At 37.6% G+C, this 14,748-nt stretch overlaps 1 protein-coding gene across 1 annotated transcript in view; it reads right to left on the bottom strand.

The window, feature by feature from the left end:
• LOC106874742 (tripeptidyl-peptidase 2) overlaps window positions 1-14,748 on the bottom strand; it is a 69,221-nt gene that overhangs the window by 35,450 nt on the left and 19,023 nt on the right. Inside the window, exons 3-11 of the mRNA XM_014922584.2 lie at window positions 11,587-11,787; window positions 9,701-9,825; window positions 7,909-8,006; window positions 7,310-7,375; window positions 6,463-6,617; window positions 5,981-6,057; window positions 3,331-3,458; window positions 2,035-2,134; window positions 391-524 (exon numbers count right to left, since the gene is read on the bottom strand). Coding sequence (XP_014778070.1) covers window positions 391-524; window positions 2,035-2,134; window positions 3,331-3,458; window positions 5,981-6,057; window positions 6,463-6,617; window positions 7,310-7,375; window positions 7,909-8,006; window positions 9,701-9,825; window positions 11,587-11,787 — 1,084 coding nt within the window. The remainder of the gene's footprint in view (window positions 1-390; window positions 525-2,034; window positions 2,135-3,330; window positions 3,459-5,980; window positions 6,058-6,462; window positions 6,618-7,309; window positions 7,376-7,908; window positions 8,007-9,700; window positions 9,826-11,586; window positions 11,788-14,748) is intronic.

Here is a 14,748-nt window from a genome sequence, read left to right as displayed (position 1 = left end):
AGATCGTTGCCAGTGCCCCTCGACTGGCTCTTGTGCGGGTGGCACATAAAAGACACCATTTCGAGCGTGGCCGTTTTCGTGCAGGTGACACGTAAAAGCACCCACTACACTCTCTGAGTGATTGGCGTTAAGAAGGGCATCCAGCTGTAGAAACTCTGCCAAATCAGATTGGAGCCTGGTGTTGCCATCCGGTTTCACCAGTCCTCAGTCAAATCGTCCAACCCATGCTAGCATGGAATACGGAAGTTAAACGACGATGATGATACAGAGAACATGTAAATAAATGAGATATATCAAAACATTAGTTTTTGTTTTCAAGACAAGAAAGGAACTGGAAAAATCTTTACTAATGAGTATTAATTCAAGTGAAAGATCATTAAGTGAACTTACCAATGCAGCCACAGGCATTTGGAGAACTCATACTGGTTCCATTCATTAACTGGCATCCTTTCAAGGTCCAGTTAGGAACAGAAGCAATTGCTCCGCCAGGAGCACTGATACATACACCCATAAAACCATCAGGTCTGAAGATAATGATAATTAAGATTATAATGACAATTACAACAACCAATAAGTCAATATTATTAAACGATTTCTACTCAAGAGGCTTAAGGTCATTTTTTGAAAAACTTAAATGAGTCTTTTCTTTATTCCTTAACTTCAGATTAATGCTACAAGAACATGACTTTAACAACCAAACTTAATCTGACCAAATATTATAAACTTATCTCCCTGTCCGCTAGAGCAGGGGTTTTCAAACTTTTTGACTTGCGGACCCCTTTATATTTCAGGCTTTACCTTAAACGCTTATGAAATTTATACATAAATATTTGCTTAAAATAACATATATTTTTACATTTATTTATTTAACAGTATTTAAAAAATAGGTTTATTGTCAATTAAAAGATTTCAATTAAAAAACATATAAAATCAAATTGCCCATAAAAAGTATTTGCTGCCCACGGCCCCACTGTCTTGTCCTTGCGGACCCCCTGTGGTCCGCGGACCACAGTTTGAAAACCCCTGCGCTAGAGGACATCTCAATAGGGGAGAAAGTAACCAAATGCTGTAGTATATTTAGTAAATAATACGTCATGGAGGAAGAGAAAGCACATCACACTTCCCAGTTTAACACTACCACGTAGTCCTTGGATTCCATTGAGTTCATTCAAACTCCAAGAGAGAGACTTATTGTGACTTCATGGTACACACCAACACACACATTTCCCAGAACCCAAACCAGCTGAACAGTTCTCTCCAGCCCTTCTCTAATATCAATGGAGTTTGAGTTAACCTTCCTCAGTAAGTGATACTTGAAGTTAATGAGAACTTGGCTGTGAAAAAGTCTAGTCCATAAACCTTTCAGGCATGCCCATCTACCACACCACTTCCTTTGCCAGCACCACCAGACATGGGTAGACTAGCTATCTTTCATTACCAGAGGAAAGCAGCAGGTTGACCTTCATGATAGAACCAGTAGATAGACAGATCCATCCTACACATAATAGCAGCTTTTCAACAATCCCCACAAATCAACAATTCCCTGACTGATTGCAGATAGTTCAGATAGTGTCATCAGATCTTGGATAGGTCCAGTTGAAGGTACTTCTGTGCCCACAGAATTTATCTAGGACAGGTAATGCTTACTCATTAGGGCACTGCCAGATCAATGATTGCAAGAAATCGACCAAAATGCCTGACCTGAAAGCTCCACAAGAGTCTATTTCTGGGTAGGCCTGGCCATTCAACTCCCAATGTTTTCCTCTACTTAGGGATCTGGTTTAAATTATTCTCCAAGTACCTATGTGGATCCTCAGCTCAGTGACAGATACCACCAACCCACAATGCATTGTGTTCCAATTCACGTGGGAGACCTTCAACACCTCCAGCCTCTACGAAAATGACTCAAGTGCTAAAACATTAAAAAAATTAAATAAACTTAGATAATACCATAAGACAAAAATGATATTTGCTAGATCACTGAAAAAAAAATACTGAAAAGAAAAATATACTAAAAAAAATGGAATCACTTACGCAGGTCCTCTGGAAGACCAAGGATACTGCATAATTGGCAGTCTTTCTCGCAAAGAATATTCAGCAACCATCATAGAGGGACACACACAAGCACCAACACCTAAAGAAGACAACATTATCATACGAGAAAATATTCAGATATCCAATATATATATATATATATATATATATATATATATATATATACAAGCAATACCAAAAGGTATTCAACAGTTATTTTGAAAACTATAAGACCGATGGAAGTTTCTCCAGCACCACGAAATAATACATAATTCATTTTGAAATTGTAATTTTCTAGAATAGTTGATTCTTGAAGTGATGCACAGTCCAGATTGGCAGTCTTAGGAGAGGACATCATTGATAAACAATACACTTTGTAATTATTACCTCTTCTGTAGTTATCTATAATTTTTATCTTGACATCAAGAAGTAGACAATTTTAACTATGGACAGAAATGAAAGGCAGGATTTATCAATAATGCTTTTCTGCAACAGTACAGCTACGAATATTGTACAACATCTTTATTTTCATGTCAGAGAAAAGTACTAAAGGCTGGCCCTGAATTCGATATCTGTTTTCCATGACCAGAATATTATAGAATATTGGAAACGAAGGAGACCACCTGCATTATGGTGACACTCGTTTACAACTATCATGTCATGTCAAGGCAAGGAGACAGTAACACAACACTCACACACACACACACACACACACACACACACACACACGAATATACAGTAGTACTTCGGTTTCCAAACATCTCTGATCATGAATAAATCGTACTTTATATCAATAGATAGATATAGATACATATAAGCACAATTTATTCGGGATCCGAGGCATTTGGAAACTGAGGTTCTACTGTATATATGTGTGTGTGTGTGTGTGTGTGTGTGTGTATATATATATATATATATATATATATATGACAGGCTTCTTTCAGTTTTCATTTACCAAATCCACTTACATGGCATTGGTTGGCCTGGAGCTATAAGTAGAGAACTTTTGCCCAAGGAGCCATGCAATGAGACTGAACTGAAAATCACATGGTTGTATAGAAATCCACACCTTGCTCATGTTTAATTTTGACATAGCTTCTACAGGTGGATGCTCTTCCAAACAGCAACCATTTTACAGAGTGTACATTGTGTATTTTATCCTGGCACCAGTATTAAAGAGATTGTCACATCCTTAACAAGGTAAGACCAAAGTGTCCTCCTGACTCTCTGATGTCTCTGTTTGCAAACCAATTTAAAAAAAAAAATGAAATTGAAAAATCCTATAAAAGTACTTACCGATCATAGAAGTAGTTGTGCCACCAGGGACACCAACTGTAGACAACGCAGGTCCATTATTGCCAGCACTGGACACAAAAATCACCCCATGTTTGTTGACTACTTCACTTAATATATCACAGACACGCCTACAAAGAATTTGAATAGATTTAAGCATTTTTACATAAATTTAAGATGACAATTTCAAAGTTTGGCACAAGACCAGAAGTTTTGGATGGAGAGGGATTAGTCAATACCACCAACCCCAGTGCTTGATTAGTACTTATTTTATTGACCCTGAGAGAATGAAGGACAAAGTTGACCTCAGCAGGATTTGAACTCAGAACATAAAGAGCCAAAAGAAACACCACGAAGCATTTTGTCCAGTGCACTAATAATGTCATAAAATATGTTTAACCCTTCAGAGACAAACCACCACAGATGCTTCTAAGTTAAATGATATTGGACTATTTCTACATGATACCAAAAAGAACAAGAGTATCGTTTAAAATTCTGTAGCCAGTGCCGCCTGACTGGCTCCCGTGCTAGTGGCACATAAAAAGCACCATTCGAGCATGGTCGATGCCAATGCTGCCTGACTGGCCCCCGTGCCGGTGACACGTAAAAAGCACCCACTACACTCTCAGAGTGGTTGGCATTAGGAAGGGCAGCCAGCTGTAGAAATCTTGCAAGATCAGATTGGAGCCTGGTGCAGCCTCCCAGCTTGCCAGTCCTCAGTCAAACCGTCCGACCCATGACAGCATGGAAAGCAGACGTTAAATGATGATGATAATCCAAATCACAGTTAGACAAAGAAACTGTGTATATTTTCCTTTAACAGATCTGCCCTTCCTTCATTCTAATACGAAAAGAATAGTCTGATAGATTAGCCCAAATATCTTATAAGGGTTAAGATATGTTTGAATTTAAACTTCTCTCTTTCTATGTTCTTTGGATATCATTTGGGGAGTTCAGTTGAATATCAAATCAAAATCGGTTTTTCTCAATCTTATGGTGTAGCAGAAAAAGTGGAGCATAGGGCTAAAGTGGTTGTAGATCAACCAATCACAGACACTGGATGCTTCCCCGAAGACCTCCCTCAACTAATGCAGGATCGAGATGTATGGCATGTGTGGGTTAAAAACGTCTAATTAAGCTCAACCAAATGATGACGATAAGGCTAAATGAGTTCAGTATATAATTTTACCAAATCTTCGTCTTGAGTTTAAACCTCATAGGATCAATTTTGCATTTCATCCCTTAACAATTATTAAATTACCAGCCATATTTCTCATGATATTACCTCGTCTATCATCAAGTCTTATGACATCATCTAGGTTTTCTTTTTTTTTTTTTTCCTTTCAATGCTTTGGTACCAAAATCATTACTGCAGATGATGGAGATGCTGAAGATGTCCCACCCAAACTGGGAAGCAGAGTTGAGTCTGTATATGCAGACGGCACCACTGTAATGGTGTCAAATACACTGGAAATGGAGGTACTTGGCACCATGCTGAATTAGGTAATGAGAGCATGCATTAACAAGAACAAGTCAAAGGGCTTGCAATTTGTTACATGAAGCAATTCCATGTGGGTTGGTAGTTTCTGTCACTGGCTGAGGAACAGTTGGGATCTAGTTTGGATTTGACCTCCAGATGGAGAAAAATTAGAAGAAGTCAAAAATAGGGTTGCCAGTCAAATGTGTAATGGTCAGTTACTGATCAGTTTAATAACTCACCAATGTAGGAAATCTTCGTTATTCATCATCCTTAACATTATTATAAACTTCATCCACTCTACTTCCAGTACTGATTGCTATGGACATCTTTGCTCTTCTCTTAATCATTTCGTTACCGTATTTATTTTGAGATGCTGTATTTCTTTCAATTTTAAATATAACAAAGAATTTAATAAACTAACTCAGTTGTCATAAGCTAGTGTTAGGAACATAAATTGTGACTAACGTTTGGTGGAAGATTTTAATTCAAGACTTATGAAAACAAGACATTTGTACTACAGAGTCAGAGGTGGTTTCAGCCCTGTTGGTATGGAAAGGGTTAAAGTTTCTGTCTGCTCCACCTGGCAATAGAAGTTTTCATTTCTTTAGGGTCTCACACTTTTGTTATGCATATATCTGAATGTGTATGGCAGGTTTGTAATTTCTTGATGTCTATGTGTTATACATTGTGTATACATTTTACTGTTCTTAGAATTGGAGCTATTTAAAAGCTACAGAGTGATGATCAAACCAACAATATGTGAAACCAACAATATTTGGGTTTCACTTTCATAATCATGATCATCATCATTTAACATGTGTTCTCCATGCTTGCATAGGTTGAATAGTTCAACAGGGGCTGGTGGCCTACAAGACTGTGAAACCCTAATGCCAACCACTTTACAGAGTGTACTGAATGATTTTCACTTGGCAATGGCACCAGTGGGATCACCAAGGAACTTGCAAGAGAACCCTCACCCCACGTCCTTCTCTTCGAGATCTTAACAGCTACAAGTTGGATCCTTGCTTAAAGCTAGAATGTTTTCCTGCAGCCATTGACTTGTAACATTTTAACAACACCAATTTCACTGGTCTCAGAGTCTTGCAAATGCCATGGGGCAGGACCTTTCCTACACACCAAACAAACGTATGAAAAAAAAAAGAATCAACTTACCCACCATTTACCCAATGAGCAGCCTCACCATAGCTGTAATTCACTAAATCACATTTATATTCTATGACTTTGACCATCTACAACAGAGAAAAATAAAAGAACATCAAGTTAGACCATTCCATGCAGCCGAATGAAGGAATTTTCATCATCATCATCATAATAATAATAATAATAATAATAATAATCCTTTCTACTATAGGCACAAGGCCTAAAATTGGGCAGGAGGAGGTGGATAGTCGATTACATTGACCCCAGTACTCAACTGGTACTTACTTTATTGATCCTGAAAGAATAAAAAACACAGTCGACCTGGGCAGAATTTGAATTCAGAACGTAGCAGCAGATGAAATACCACTAAGAATTTTGCGCGGCATGCTAACATATATATATATAAAACCCCTTTTAATTTCATTTCCCATAGTAAAGAAATAAACAACGGCAAACAAAGAAATCACTTTTAAAATATCAGTTTCTCCACTTACTGCTCGAACTAATGCAGAACCAGTCTCCATGGATTTCAGGCGAGTGTCTCCAATTTTTATTGAGATTATCTGAGCTCCGGGTGCCACACCATTTCTTTCTGGAGTCTCAGGAAAATATCCAGCAGCTATGCATCCCACATGTGTTCCATGAGAGCCTAAGACACACACACAAAAAAAAAAAAAAAATGTAACAGGTTACAGTTTGTTCAAGCAGGGAAGAGGGGTGGTGTACAGAGACATTGCGTGCTAATATCTTTTAGCCTTTACTCCTTTCAGTCACTGGACTATGGCCATGCTGGGGCACCAACTCGAAGGGATGTCAAAACAAATTGACTTCAGAGCTTTTTTAAGTTTGGTTCTTCTATCAGTCTCTTTTACTGACCCAATACCTTACAGGGATGTAAACAAACCAACACCATTTGGAGGGGTGCAAACATAACACAGACATACATATTTTATACACACACACACACACACACACACACACACACACATATGCAGAGACTTTCACACAGTTTCTGTATACCAAATAACCAAGGCTTTGGTCAGTGCAGGGGTACAGTAGAAAATACTTGCCCAAGGTGGCATGCAGTAAGACTGAACCCAAAACCATGTGGTTGCAAAATGGGCTTCTTAACCACACAGCCATTTACTAAAATATTATGCTTATATGAGAAGGATCAGAGAATAGTGTGCGGTATAGAGATATAAAAAATCCAAAGTGAGAGATAAATAGGCAGAGATAAGAAAGTTAATTTGCAAATGAGAGAAGGAAAGTGCAGAGAGAGAGACAGACAGACAGACAAGAAGGTGCAAAGGCTAGTGATTAAAGAACAGGATAACTTACCAGCATTTGTTACAATCTCCAAAAGAGTACCATTGTTGTGAATGTTCACAGAAAAGTTGAGCATATCTGGATTAAAAAGAACAGTTGTATTTTGAAAAGTCTAACAGCTACTTACATATAAAATGTATCAGTTATAAAATGAAAAACAGTATCTCCTGAAATTACTGGCCTCGTGACAATATTGGAAATATATTTTCTGCAATAAACATGACATTTTGACATCTTATTGATAGACATGAGATGTTAAACTCCTGAGATGTCAACTGGCTGTATCCCAAAATACCTGTCTCAATAAATTCCACCTAACCCATGCGAACATAGACAAGTGGATGTTAAATGATGATGAGGTCTTTTACATCTTAACCATTATTACATCATATGTATTAAGACATTTCAAGAAACTTTAAATATTAACAATCCAATATGTTTCTTAATTATGTTCTTATTCCTATAATCTTCAATACAGAAAAACTCCCTTTCTCATAAAGCTGTAAGAAAATGAATAAACACAAAAAAAAAAGAACAGAAAAATAAATTAACATGTAAAGAGTCAGTCGTAGTTGTTATGGAAAAGAAATTACAAGAAGGGGACAATCTACCTGCGTAACTTAATCGAGCAAATTTCCGTTCTTCTCGGTAACTTGCCAACAGCTCACACTGATCGAGTTGGCCTTTCTCACTTGTATCGACACAGGCCCTGAAATTGAAGAGAATATATTTTAAACTGAAACAAAAGCCATGCTACATCTTGGCAAGAAAAGGTTCAGGGAACACTACAAATGGTTAACCACAAGACATCCTCCATCACCATCTCGTTTAAGAGAAATGCAATTGCTTCAACTTTATTGTTTTAATGTCTCTTTTTCAATGCTTGCAGGTGTCAGCTGGAGTTTATTGAGGCAGATTGCCTGTTGTTAGATGCCTTTCCTGGTTTCCAAGCAAGGTAATATTTCCCCATAACAAGACAGGTTTTCTTTGGAAGACTAGAAATGAACGATATCACTTGTAAGATGGTGATACCCGTATACAACCATCACATGATGTCAAGATAAAAGTATGCAGAAACACACATACAAATTCCATCTAATCCATGTAAGCATGGACATAACATGTTAACTGCCACATGTACCGTTGGTGGTTCATTGCAAACCTCACACAACTGCAATATGCACTACCAGAGGAACATTTTCATAATTTGAGAAAATATCTTATTCTGTATCTTAGACTGGATTTTGAGGATATTCAAATACCATGAATGTGAAATATCAAAATTCAATTATGAAATATTGTAAAAATGCAAAACAAATTTCCTTGTAATTAAAATGTATGTAGTGTGACTGTATAAAATACGTGACATCACCATTAAGTTCCAGTAATAGGCCATGGTAGTTAACATGTTTAATGACGATTATTAGAATGTGTTGGCTAGTTCGGTAAATGTAAGCACACAATACTATGCTCACTGTGCATTATGTAAGCTTACAATAACTGAACACACTATAGCTACATCAGTCACAACATATGAGATTAAGATGTCAACCTAACAACCATACTATCATAAGATCAAACTTTACTAAAGCTTATTTACATTATTTACATTTAACGGATATTTGTCCTCATCTTGTTTGTTGTTAACACAACGTTTCGGCTGATATACCCTCCAGCCTTCATCAGGTGTCTTGGGGAAATTTCGAACCTGGGTTCTCATTCCTAAGGTATTTTTCAATATTATTATTATTCAGGTCACTGCCTGGAATTGAACTCAGAATCTTGGGGTTAGTAGCCCACACTCTTAACCACTATGCTATACACCCGCCCGTGGGCATATGGCATAGTGGTTAAGACACCTTAAGATGAAGGCTGGAGGGAATATCAGCCGAAACGTTGTGTTAACAACAAACAAGGTGAGAACAAATATCCATCAAATGTAAATAATGTACATAATGTACATAATTCCTCATCTCTTAAATATTGAACTGTATTTACTAAAGCTATTGTGTTGTGATTCTTGGTAATGTAAGTACCTTACTTTAATTGCCAAACTACCAACAGGTTTCTATCCATTCCAATGATTAGCAATAATAAAAACACCCAATTTCAAAAACATATTTCATCCAATGATATGCAATTACCCTAATTTTGAAAACTCACCCACCCATTAAAATAAATGTAAAACAATAAAAACAAGAAACTTTTGAGGACCAAAACCTTAACTTTGGTTTTACAGGATTAAGCAGACGAAAATGACACAGTACCAATTCCACTTGCCCTCCTATAATTTCTAATAAAAGAAATCCTCCCAGAAATATTTCCTTTGGTGCAATGATTAACACAAGTTACTATTATCATCAACATTAAGATTTTTATTAATTGGTGATAAAATATATTTACCTCCACGTCTCTCCATCATGGAATACAACACAATCAAAAACAGGACCACAGTCATTGTGTTTTTTGTCTAAATTGTTTAAAATCTCAATCTGGTTAGTCAAGTCTTCACGGATATTTAACTCATCCTAAAATAAATTTTTAAAGATAAAATAGAACAATTTTCACAATTTAGAATACTCACAAACACTTAGCTTTCTGGTACAAAAATAATATAGATAACACTAGACAAGACAATAACAACGCTGCCTTTACATTTTAAATTCAGCTCAATACCACAGATTTGCTTATCATTTGCTTGACCTTCATCAGTCAAGCATGTCCCTTAGTGACTGACAATATGTACATCTCTGATCACAAGCAGGAGTAGTGGGAGAGCATTATAGCCTAGTGTTGAGAGGAATTCTTCAGGGTTTGAATAATTCTCCTACGGAAACATGGGTACTTTATTCATCATCCTTAAACAACCCTTATTCAGGGACCATTTGAACAGGATGGGCTACTCAACTTGAAGAAAATTCTAACTGTGCTCCACCTGCAAGGTGACGTGCTGTTTATTTTGATATGAGATCATCATGTCGCACACATATGGTTGTGATGCATGTGCCTGGTGTACTCTTGTCAAATGGGTGGTCATGATGAGAATGTTGGGCTTCATATATTTGTACCCCACTGTCACTTTGATGGCATGCATTGCTCTCTCACTCAATATTAATAATAATAATAATGGCACAATAAAATGGCTAAGTTCATTCACTGGAGGCTATGTGAAAAGTACAGCCTGGACAGAGCATGGAAATGGTATGAACATGAAACAGAAGGAATCACCGAGAACAAGGAATATAAGATATTGTGGGATTTTATCATCCAATGTGACTCCCTAATTGATGCTCAGATATTGTTGTGGTAGGTAAAGGATAAAAGGAAACCATGATTATAGCAGATTGAGTGACTATGTATAGAGATTTTGATATTAGTACCTGGATATTGAATATCTCCCAAAATAATTATGAACCAAGCATCAAAGCTTAAAACGTGCAGAAGAGACCCTCTGACAGCAGGCTGCTATCCGCTCTCTCAGAATCTACCAGAGCAAACAAGACCGAGTGCTCTGAGAAATAAAACAATAATAATAATTCTTTCTACTAAAGGCACAAGGCCTGGATTTTTGTGGGGAGAGGGAAAACTGATCACATTGACCCCAGTACTTGACTGGCACTTAATTTATCGACCCCAAAAGGATGAAAGGCAAAGTCAAACTTGGCAGAATTTGAACTCAGAACATAGCGATGAGCAAAATACTGCTCAGCATTTTGCCCAGCATGCTAACGTCTCTGCCAGCTTGCTGCCTTAATAATAATAATAATAATAATAATAATAATAATAATAATAATAATAATAATAATAATAATAATAATAATAATCCTTTCTACTAGAAGCACAAGGCCTCAAATCTGGGGGAAGGGATTAAGTCGATTACACTGACCCCAGTGCATAACTGGTACTTATTTAATCGACCCCGAAAGGATGAAAGACAGTCAACCTTGGCAGAATTTGAACTCAGAACATGAAGACGGAAGAAATACCGCAAAGCATTTTGCTCAGCATGCTAACAATTCTGCCAGCTCACTGCCATCATAATCATCATCATCATCATCATCATCGTTTAACGTCCGCTTTCCATGCTAGCATGGGTTGGACGACTTGACTGAGGACTGGTGAAACCGGATGGCAACACCAGGCTCCAATCTAAATTTGGCAGAGTTTCTACAGCTGGATGCCCTTCCTAACGCCAACCACTCAGAGAGTGTAGTAGGTGCTTTTACGTGTCACCTGCACAATAATAATGGAGGTTGTTTTACTCTAAAGTAAATTTCTAAATTTCTTACTGGGTTAGGATATGGATGTGAAGTATCAAACTCTTCCAGTTTACGGGTCACTTCGGCCAAAGCTAACCGATGAGGTGGACTCCAAAGACGATCTGTACGTTCCTTGCTGATTCGCTCTTTAAGAGTTTTAGGATAGAGATCATAAGCATTCTTAATTCCAATATAGTACTGTCCTGTTGGATTATTCCAGGATTCAGGAATCTGAAACAAAGAAGAAAAAATATATATATATGTATATAATACTTTTTTTTTTAACCATTGTTAATAATGGATACATCAATCATTGATAAGAATCAAAAAAATTAAAGGCAAACCAAAAAATGATACAGAAAGATTGACTGGATGCTATTGTTGGAATCATCACAACCACAGAATTAATTAGTTGAGGTATTTGAGAACAAACAATATACTTTGAGGGCACAAGCATGGCTGTGTAGTTAGGTGCACGGCATGGTTGAATAGTTGAGAAGTTCACTTTGTTCTGAGTTCATTCCCACTGCGTATCTTCTACTATAGCTCCAGGCCAACCAATGCCTTGTCAATGGAGTTGATAGACAGAACTTATACAGAAGCCTGTCATGAGTGAGTGAGAGGGGGGGAGGCAGTGTGTGCCTGTGTGTTTTGTTTTGTTTTTTACATGTGTTCACTTATTCAAATGATCCAGCAAGTAGACCTGAAGGGCATTCTGATCAGCCATGCACTGAGAGAAGATAAGTGTTAGCTGGATCATCACAGAATATTGATTTAAAATTTTAGCACAAGGCCAGCAATTTCAGTGGAGGGGATAAGTCAATTACATCGAACCCAGAATTCAACTGGTTTTATAGACCCTGAAAGGGTGAAAGGCAAAGTCAACCTCGGCGGTTTTTGAACTCAAAACATAAAGACACACAAAGTACCACTAAGCTTTTCATCCAGCTTTTCACTAAACTTTTCACCCAGCATGCTAACAATTCTGCCCGCTCACTGCTGCATTGTTACATAATATTGAAATCAACTGCTACAACTTTAAGAATCTTGATAGCTGTAAGAATCTCTATCACTCTCTAGCTGCCAAACTGGTAACTTCAGAAACTGATATGGATGATAAAAACTCAAGAACTTCTGATACATATAGAAAGGCATAACATGAATAATTTCTATGAGCCAATAGAGACTCTTTGCAACCTGAGAATTGTTCCATGGCACCAAACAAATCATCAGACAACATTTCTTTGCTGAAAGACCCAGTCTACTGGAATGAAGTACTGGGGGGGGGGACCTTCACAGCTAGTTTTTTATTGTCGTTTTGCCAGTATACTTGTAGTTTATGTACAATTTTGAAGAGCTTGATTTTGAATTAAATGCATTATTAACAAATATAATTGTCTATGAATGATATTACATTGATGAGAGAGAAAGAGAGAGAGAAATAGAGGGAGAGAGAGAGAGAGAAATAGAGGGAGAGAGAGAGAGAAATAGAGGGAGAGAGAGAGAAATAGAGGGAGAGAGAGAGAGAGAGAGAAATAGAGGGAGAAAGAGAGAAATAGAGGGAGAGAGAGAGAGAAATAGAGGGAGAGAGAGAGAGAAATAGAGGGAGAGAGAGAGAGAAATAGGGGGAGAGACAGAGAGAGAGAAATAGAAGGAGAGAGTGATAGAGAGAGATATATAGATACATATGCACACACATCAATGCATGTCTGGATATGATGGTTAAAGGAAAAAGCCCTTTCAAGTATATAGAATGCATAACTTTAACTGGATTTGAACCTTCACCTCTATGCTCCACTCGTGGTAAAAATAAAAATGTGCTACCTTCATATCAGGTGGAAGGCAAAAGGAAAGTAAAATGACACAAAAATACAGTACAATATACCATTTGGTTTCTAAGAACCACACAAACACACACCCTATGAAAAATGTAAAGCATTATCATATTTGAAGGTCAAGGTCACATATGACAAATATACATACAATGTTATTTTAGTAGTATATATTTGGAAATATAAGGAACAGCTTTTCTTTAAAATGTGTTAAATTGAAGACACAAATGCAGTTATATTTAATGTTTATTAATATCTATTCTTAAGATTTTCCACCAAATTATATCTCTCCTACCCCTCAACACTACCACCACACATCCCACCATTTTCATATACTGTGCCTGCCCCCCACCTCTCTCTCTCTCTCTCTCTCTTCTTCATCCACCCCTGCAATCTACCTGATAGCACATCAGCTGTTTACAGTATCATTGTCTCTATACTGCTTCCCCCACACCAGACATCAACAACAACTACTACTACTACTCCTCCTCCTCACTTCTGGCACCCCTGCCCTACTTATTCCTACCCACCCTGTACCTTGAAGGTTCTTTCTTATACTACATCACCAATTTCTAGCTCTCCTCCACCATCCTCTCTTCTAAAACGCAAGTTATCTTGTGGCTCCTCTTCAACAAGAAACCTGTTCTGCTCCAGCCCTTTTCTCCCCCCATACTTTACCCCTCTTTACTCCTTATTCTCCTAGCATAAAGTTCCCCTTTCCCTCTCAAGGCTCGTAGTCTTGCACGTTGCATGGCAACCTCAGTAGTGCTAGTGGCATGAAATAAAAGAAATTAAAAAAAGCACTCCATACACTGTGAAGTGGTTGGCACAAGGAAGGGTATCCAGCTGTAGAAACCATGCCAGAGCAGACACTGAAGCATGAGGCAGTCCTTAGACCAGTGCTCTGCAACACATATTCTGCTCAAAATTCAGTGGCACACCTGAACTAAAAACATAACTAAAAGTTTAGGGAAAAAAAATTATATTCAGGTTACAGTGCAGAACACCTAGCACCATCTTGTGGCACACCAGTGTGCCGTGGCATACCAGTTGCAGAGCATTCGAATGCGACAGCAGTGTCAATACTGTGACATCTTCATGGATTGCAACTCCACTGTGACTTCTCTCTTTTCTGTCTGTGCGGAACACAGTATACATTGATACGTGTATCTCTGCATCATGTATGTCTGCAGACAGATGAGTCTCTGTGAGTGCAATTCATATAGCTAGATTGCATGCAGACAGTTCTCCCAGGAATGCATTTTGCTCTTGCTGTTGTTTTGCAAGAGGCCTCTGCTGTTCATCAGTAGAATCTGTGGGCATATATATATATATATATATATATATATATATATATATA

Source organism: Octopus bimaculoides, chromosome 9 (genome assembly GCF_001194135.2).
Source record: "Octopus bimaculoides isolate UCB-OBI-ISO-001 chromosome 9, ASM119413v2, whole genome shotgun sequence".
Taxonomy (NCBI): Eukaryota; Metazoa; Mollusca; class Cephalopoda; order Octopoda; family Octopodidae; genus Octopus; species Octopus bimaculoides.
The sequence above is the reverse complement of the archived record's forward strand: the minus strand, read 5'-3'. Positions and strand labels throughout refer to the sequence as shown.